The sequence below is a fragment of the Brachyhypopomus gauderio genome, chromosome 7 (genome assembly GCF_052324685.1).
Source record: "Brachyhypopomus gauderio isolate BG-103 chromosome 7, BGAUD_0.2, whole genome shotgun sequence".
Taxonomy (NCBI): domain Eukaryota; kingdom Metazoa; phylum Chordata; class Actinopteri; order Gymnotiformes; family Hypopomidae; genus Brachyhypopomus; species Brachyhypopomus gauderio.
This window is the reverse complement of record NC_135217.1, coordinates 25,257,846-25,266,160: the sequence shown is the minus strand read 5'-3', so window position 1 is coordinate 25,266,160 and position 8,315 is coordinate 25,257,846. Positions and strand designations below refer to the sequence as shown.

Below are 8,315 nucleotides of genomic sequence, written 5' to 3'. Positions count from 1 at the left end.
TTACCGCAGATCACTTAATTATATATATATATGTATACACACACACACACATACATACACACACACACACACACACACATATATATATATATATATATATATATATATATATATATATACACACACATATACAAACAAACCATTAAAAGCAGCAGAAAACAATGCACAATACAAAACACAATAAGACTAAGAAATGAAAAAAATGCAACTCCTTTTTTTCCAGCATGCAGTCGCAGGCACAAAAATAACCCACCATTATAGGCAGAAAAGAGGCAATTTCACCTTCTTCACAGACTCTCTAGCTAAGAGCAGAAAGCAAACATAAAAAGTGATGTTGTTTTACAGTCACCCCCCCCCCCCCACACACACACACACACACACACACACACACACACACACACACACACACACACACCACCATCTGTCTCTTCCTGATGTTTAATGTCATTTGGCCATTTCTTGACCACATTTCAGAGTTTTCACTGTGCACATTATAGCCTCATATTGCATGGCCTTCTTTGTCGCTTGTCTGACAAGGTATCCATGTTTGCTGCTGGCCATTACCCGGCTAGAGTCTGGTTCTTTAATAATGTTGTGGTCATGGAATTCAATACATTCCTAGTTATATTAATATTTAAAATAAAGTGTTATTAAAGAGTGTTATTAAGAATGCAGTTTAAAGTACATGGGTGTGTGTATGTGTGTGTGTGTACATGTATGTGTGTGTGGACATGTGTATGTACATGTGTGTGGTTTCCTTCATGTCCTTCATGTAGATAGCACACAAACTAAATTTGAAATAAATAACAAGTGCAGAACAATCAACACACTGCTCAATACAAACAAATATATTAACTTTACAGATATGCACTATTGAATAAGGGATATTGTTTATATACCATAAAAGTAAGATATCACAAAAGTAAACAAAACAGCACAACGTGTGCGAAACAACAGAAAAGCTTTACAAACTGCAAGTGATTCTAACCCATAAGTATGTCACCATATGAGCAAGTATCAGCGCATAAAACATACAGCTAACACATACGTAAACATTGCATCAGAAAGAACAGTTCCTGGGAGGAAAATACGGTCAGTCCAGAAAGGATATTGAAGTATGCAAACATATACCTGTCTACACCTGTCCAGCTATATCATCCAGTTTTTTTTGTAACTCGGAACTGTAACAGTGGTATTTACGAGTTCGTTATCTACGTTATTTCCAGCGTGATCCTTCCATTTGCATCTCCTCGCGTAGCAAACACTCTTTGGGGGCCCCCGCGCCGGAGCCAATCACCTCGTTCCTCTTCGCTTTGCTCGGCGCATGCGCCCACGTGCTTGTACTTCCCGAGCCTTTGGGGTTTGTGTGTTGAACAAAAAAAAAAAAAAAAAAAACAGCAGATTACATGTTAAAAACGCGATCCAACATGGCTCTTCGTCGACATGGGACTTGAGGTGTCCGCGACGACGGAGACACGAGGACGCGACACGGACGCTCGGCCGCCCCTTTCCTTTGTACGGCGGCTCTCCCCGTAGATGGTGTCCGGCGAGGTGTTTGCGGCGGACGAGGACGACTACTCCAGTACTATGAAGGAGATGATTGGAGGCTGCTGCGTTTGCTCAGACGAGAGAGGCTGGGCGGAGAACCCCCTGGTTTACTGTGACGGACACGGCTGCAACGTCGCCGTGCATCAAGGTAACTCGCCTCGGCGCGCCTTCGTGGACGCTCGCGGTCGCGCCGCGTTTAAATGCGTCGAGAACGAACGCCGCCGCGAACCGTGTTTGTGGCCGGGTCGTACGTGCGTGGTCGCCCGCTAGCTAATGGGCGAGCTGGGTTAGGCCGACCTGGCGGATAGGCTAGGCTAAGCTAGCTAGGCGCCCGCTTTACTAGACGGACTGCAGGCTACAACATGTTAGCTAACTGGCTAGCTGGCAAGCCGCCAAAACACAAACTCGCGGTGTAGCTAGCTGGCTGTCACCGTCTAACACCACCAGTGAACTAGCAACCTGCGCTTGGTTTTCCCTCGCAGCTAGCACAGCTAACGCGGCTAACACAGCTAGCACAGCTAACGCGACTAGCACAGCTAACGCGGCTAACACAGCTAGCCATGTCGCTAGGCCAACAGGATGTTGTCTGAGCGGGATGTGGAGCCGCGGAGAGCCATTTTCTTATCACGGTACCGAGTTGCGTTTCCTGTTGTGCGTGTGGCCGCCTGTGTGGCCGTGATAACGCGTTCTCGTTGGGCTGTCAGTGCGCTATCTAGTCCCCCTATCTGCGGTTCTTAGTCAGCCGTGGCCCTTTAGCAGTGTAGCTAACGCTACTAGGTCACATACGCGAGGCTAGCTGGCTAACTGGCGCAGGAGGCCTGCTGCAACGGCTCGGTTAGTGTTGTACACGGAGCTGCACTACATACCTGGAGTCGTTTAACTAAAGATATGTGGGTCATGTCGGGTCATCTGGTTCACTGCTGCCTTCCACATTCGGTATATTTAGAGTGTGTTTTGAGCCGATTTAAGGCACTGAATGTTAATATTATAGGCGACTTGTGAGTGACATTCAGACCCAATATTAATTTCATTTGAAGAGTGTAATCGGCTGGTTCATTCGTTAACCAAGTGACCTTGATGAATCTTTTTGGCCTTACAACACGGAGGAGACGTGCGCATACATAAAATATTCACTATTCTATAACATCAATTAGTTGAATAAATGGATCACAACACTGCTGTTGTAGTCTTGACATTTGTATTTATACAGTTTTGGCTCCATGTGTCTCGTGGTGATGGAGAGATGCTTAAGGCTGACAGGTTGTTTAAGTAAAAGTGCATTACAGATTAATTGAAGGCAACAGTGTAAAACACTTACAGAAGGCACTTGTGCATTCTCCATTCAGCACTGCTTACATGGCCAAGTACAGGTTCATGTGTGCCTTCAGATAAAACTGAGTCTCTTTCTTTCTTCCCTTTAGCTTGTTATGGAATTGTCCAAGTCCCAACTGGTCCGTGGTTCTGCAGGAAGTGTGAGTCTCAGGAACGAGCTGCTAGAGTGGTAAGTCCTACATGTTGTAGACCATCTTTATATGGCGCATTTCCACTAGGGCCTGCTTGGCGCGGTACGGTTCGATACGGGTCGATTTGCAACGGAACGGTACGGTCGCGTTGTGTTTCCATTACAATGGGGAACCACCCCAATGTGGGTGGAGTCGCTGTTGGCGCGCGGGTTGTAGTGTCGTGACATCATTTGTATACAACCACAACACCGGTCGATGCCCCTTAACACATAGCATTACTTATTTATCTTTATCTTCATTATTGTATGTGGTTGCTCTAATTATTGATAATAATTTGGTATTACTCAAACAGGCTGAACACACCCTGCATAAAAAGCATCAGTCATACAATCAAATGAAATCAAACTTTATTATGAAATATAGATATTTAAAGTACAACATATGTAAATAATATAGTTATAGTTAAAAAAGTGCAAAAAGCAAATATATACGTATAGCTTTATATGAAATAAATATTTATAGTACTACAAGCAACATTTTGTGTGCTTTTACTGGCGTCTGTCTCGCATGGTGTTCGCCAAGCACCCCGAGGAAAGCCCGGTTGAAGGAAACATTTTCCGCCAACTCCGCTCGCCTCGTCAGTGGAAGGGGAATCTTGAACGTAAAAAATAACAAATATTAAACACAAGCATTCCCGTGAAAGCAACAACAATATAGCGTAACTGCACAAAATGTGTAGCACGTCATCGCTGCTCATGCTGTGTTTATGGCTACAGCTAACTAGCAACTAGCAAGGCTAAGAGCTAGCTATTGTACAGTAGTGACTGTGGTGGTAACATTAACTACAAACACAGCTCTAAATTCCTGCGTTTACAATAGATGCGTTCATATTACGTTCATATTACATCTTTTACGAGCCTAGTAGTAAAACTGTGAAATCACAATACACTCACCATTCTCCGTGGCCTCCAGCACAGACATTGTCCGGCACGTTTTCTCTTCCGTTACTGGCTGGCCGGTGACCGTATATGACATCCATTTGCTGGAACCATTTCCAGTCTTTGTGGTTTGCTCCGCTGCGTCCGTTATGGTCCTTCACCGCCCGGTAATCGCGTTAAGCTTTTTTAGCTTGGACCGACCGGCACTGCTGAATGGACCGCTGGTAGCCATGAGTGGCCATTAGCGCGGAAACCTCGCTAAAAACCTTTACATTTCTAGTGGCCCCGTCCAGTTCGCCCTGGATTTTTTGATCGCTGATTATTAACAGAAAGGTTTGTACCTCGGCGTTTGACCAGGGAACAGACTTCGCTCCTTGGGTTTTAAAAATGGCTGAGGAGTCCATAGCATAGCGGAGGAGTCGCTCTCCTGACGCAACCTATGACGACACTCCCTGGCCAATCAGTGTCATGCTGTTCCTCCACGTCACAGAACTGTACCGCTTCGGAACGGTTAGAACCTCGAGCGAGTCGGTACGAAAATAGTACCCGAAGGGGCCGGCTCACTGGGACCTGATACTAATGGAAACACTCACAAACCGTCGCGAATCGAACCGTACCGCGCCAAGCAGGCCCTAGTGGAAATGCGCCAATAGTTACTGTAAATCCTAATTGTTGTAGACCATCTTTTATAGTTATTTTAAGTCTTTATTGTTGTACACCATCTTTATGGTTAGTGTAAGTCCTACCTGTTGTAGACCATCTTTATAGTTAGTGTAAGTCCTACCTGTTGTAGACCATCTTTATAGGTACTGTAAGCCCTACCTGTTGTAGACCATCTTTATAGTTAGTGTAAGTCCTACCTGTTGTAGACCATCTTTATAGGTACTGTAAATCCTAATTGTTGTAGACCATCTTTTATAGTTATTTTAAGTCTTTATTGTATACCATCTTTATGGTTAGTGTAAGTCCTACATGTTGTAGACCATCTTTATTGTTAGTGTAAGTCCTACATGTTGTAGACCATCTTTATTGTTAGTGTAAGCCCTACCTGTTGTAGACCATCTTTATGGTTAGTGTAAGTCCTACCTGTTGTAGGCCATCTTTATAGGTACTGTAAATCCTAATTGTTGTAGACCATCTTTTATAGTTATTTTAAGTCTTTATTGTACACCATCTTTATAGTTAGTGTAAGTCCTACATGCTGTAGACCATCTTTATTGTTAGTGTAAGCCCTACCTGTTGTAGACCATCTTTATTGTTAGTGTAAGCCCTACATGTTGTAGACCATCTTTATTGTTAGTGTAAGCCCTACATGTTGTAGACCATCTTTATTGTTAGTGTAAGCCCTACCTGTTGTAGACCATCTTTATGGTTAGTGTAAGCCCTACATGTTGTAGACCATCTTTATTGTTGGTGTAAGCCCTACCTGTTGTAGACCATCTTTATATTTAATGTAAGCCCTACCTGTTGTAGACCATCTTTATGGTTAGTGTAAGCCCTACATGTTGTAGACCATCTTTATGGTTAGTGTAAGCCCTACATGTTGTAGACCATCTTTATTGTTGGTGTAAGCCCTACCTGTTGTAGACCATCTTTATATTTAATGTAAGCCCTACCTGTTGTAGACCATCTTTATAGTTATTTTAAGTCCTAATTGTTGTACACCATCTTTATAGTTAGTGTAAGTCCTACATGTTGTGGACCATCTTTATACTTACTGTAAGCCCTACCTGTTGTAGACCATCTTTATGGTTAGTGTAAGTCCTACCAGTTGTAGATCGCCTTTATGGTTACTGTAAGTCCTACATGTTGTAGACCATCTTTTATAGTTATTTTAAGTCTTAATTGTTGTACACCATATTTATAGTTAGTGAAAGTCCTACATGTTGTAAACTATCTTTATGGTTGGTGTAAGTCCTACATGTAGTAGACCATCTTTATGGTTAGCTGTGTCCTGTTTACAGTATGAAATGTTTACATGCTGGTGTTATCTTATGTGCTAACTACAGTTCTAGTCAGTCATGCTGTTTTTTAAACAATTTAGTTTGACAATTTATTCCCTTAGCATAGATGATTAAATTATCGAAGTTGTACAAGCTTACTTTGTGCACTGAATAGTGTTGTCAAAAAAATCGATATATCGATACGTATCGATACTGAACATTCTGAAACGGTACAATACTTGTTTCCTTTAAGTATCGATTCTTTTTACATAAAATGCGCTTTCGTTTGACCCACCCAAGCTGCCGTAATGCACAGGACAGTTTGTAATGCTAATATGGCAGCTAAAGCAAACGCAGTGCTGTTGGATTCGAAGCAGATACAGATGGAAAACCGAAGGATATGAACAAGCCCGTTTGCAAGCGGTGCTTTTGGAACATTTCAACGAAGGGCGCTAAAGCCTGGTTGAGTGACCATAGCGCTCGACTCCGCGCGCACATCGCGCGAACCTCCGCGAGCGGTGGAGGCTTTATACTTTCCGCTTTGCAGTGTTGTCCGAAACTATATGTGGTAGTATAAAAGAAACACCCCTCAAAACAGGGGAATGAACACTTACCTGACGAATTTTAATGCTGCTTTGTGTTTCAGTGTGTTTCAGGTTTGAAAAGTGCTGCAATTTAGGCTAAAGTACTTGAAAATGTTGAAATTGTAACTACTTCGTTTCACAACAAATATCTGTCTGACTGGACATTTTTCTCACTTCATTAACAAATACGAGCCTCTTGTAATTCCAGGATGAAACATGAGAGAACGTGAAGACGTTAAGAAAAATGCACGTTACGTTATTACGTTAACTCTTGTAATTCCAGGACGAAACACGAGAGAACGTGAAGACGTTAAGATTGGGCGTTTTGAAAATAAACAACCATTAAATAATGTGATTAAAAGCGCAATATTTCGAATCATTTCGAGTATATGTATAAATATTTAACTTAATTAAGTTTAACGTGCTGGGAAATATTGGTACAAGCGCTTGAATTGAACCCTGCAAACATGACTGTTCATTGCGCTGAGGCGCGGCGCGCGCGAAGTTACAAAATTCGAGAGGTGCACGACCTCGCGTGCGCCGCGCTTCAGCGCGATGAACAAAGTCATGTTTGCAGGGTTCATACACCTTGTGGAATTCAAACACTTGTATGTCACTTTCAAGGTCCATTTCAATATTTCCCAGCACGAGCAAAGACACTTTGTCAGACGTTCAAAAGACGTCCACTGAAAAGCCAGAATGAAAGTTTTAGCGACGTCTTTTTTAAACGTCTATTACTGCCGTTCAGTTGCAGTTTTTGCACGTCCAGACATCCAATAAAGGTCCTAGTCAGACGTTCAGATAGAAAACTCGTCATAGACGTTCATGTTAAGTTAAAAGGTTAAGGTCCTAGTCACACTGTCAGATTTTGAACCAGTTTTGAACGTCCACCAGACATGCAAAAATGGGTCTGGACTGAACGACGTGATACAGACTTGATTTTAACGTCTTTCTGACGTCGCATGTTTGTTGGGAAGTTAAATATTTATACATATACTCGAAATTATTCGCTTTTTCATCACATTATTTAATGGTTGTTTATTTTCAAAATGCCCAATCGTAACGTCTTCACGATCTCTTATGTTTCATCCTGGAATTACAAGATGCTCGTATTTGTTAACACAAAAGAACTGTTCAGTCAGACAGATATTTGTTGTGAAATGAAGTTACAATTTCAAGCATTTTCAAACACAAAGCAACATTCATTTGTTTGTTTATAAAAAAAATAAAAAGGCTTTAAAACGGAAATTAGCACCGTATCTGACTTTGGTATCGAAAATGGTATCGAATTTCAATATTTTTTTAAGTATCGTATCGAAGTTGTAATTCTTAGTATCGTGACAAGCCTAGCACTGAAAGACAGACCAGATTCGACTAGACACCTAAAGAATTACACTCCTAAAGGCTATAGCTATATGAGATGCCTCAACTGCTAACCCTAGGGCTATATGAGATGCCTCAAATACTGTATTGAGACCTGTTCAGCAATAAAAAGGACACTGGTTAACACTTGATGTGTGACGGTTGAAGGTTTGGAATTACTTTGGCCAAAATAATTTTTTTAGTTTTTTTTTTATCACATGAATGCTGTGATGCATCAAAACATTCCAAGAGCACTCACCTAAACATCTGACTATGGTAATGATGCTCAGAACATCCTAATACATTTGCATATTGAAGCTTTTTGTGAAATCAGTTTGTTTTTTTTCAACAGACTAGAATGGTATTACTTGAGACCAATCTTGAAAACTCTTAAACACCTGCATTCTTGTGAGTTGCCAATATCTAGATCTCAGTGCTGTGATGAGGATTCTCACTTAACGTAATGGTGGAGTGACA

General features: G+C 41.7%; 1 protein-coding gene and 1 long non-coding RNA gene across 2 annotated transcripts in view; one reads left to right on the top strand and one right to left on the bottom strand.

The window, feature by feature from the left end:
* Window positions 1-869: 869 nt before the first annotated feature.
* Window positions 870-2,579, bottom strand: LOC143519413 (uncharacterized). Its single transcript, XR_013132423.1, has 2 exons — window positions 2,415-2,579; window positions 870-1,353 (listed from the first exon to the last, which is right to left on the bottom strand). It is a non-coding gene; the product is annotated as an uncharacterized LOC143519413 (long non-coding RNA).
* Window positions 1,341-8,315, top strand: part of mllt10 (MLLT10 histone lysine methyltransferase DOT1L cofactor) — a 57,975-nt gene continuing 51,000 nt past the window's right edge. Inside the window, 2 exon segments of the mRNA XM_077012807.1 lie at window positions 1,341-1,696; window positions 2,970-3,049. Coding sequence (XP_076868922.1) covers window positions 1,537-1,696; window positions 2,970-3,049 — 240 coding nt within the window. The 5' untranslated portion in view covers window positions 1,341-1,536.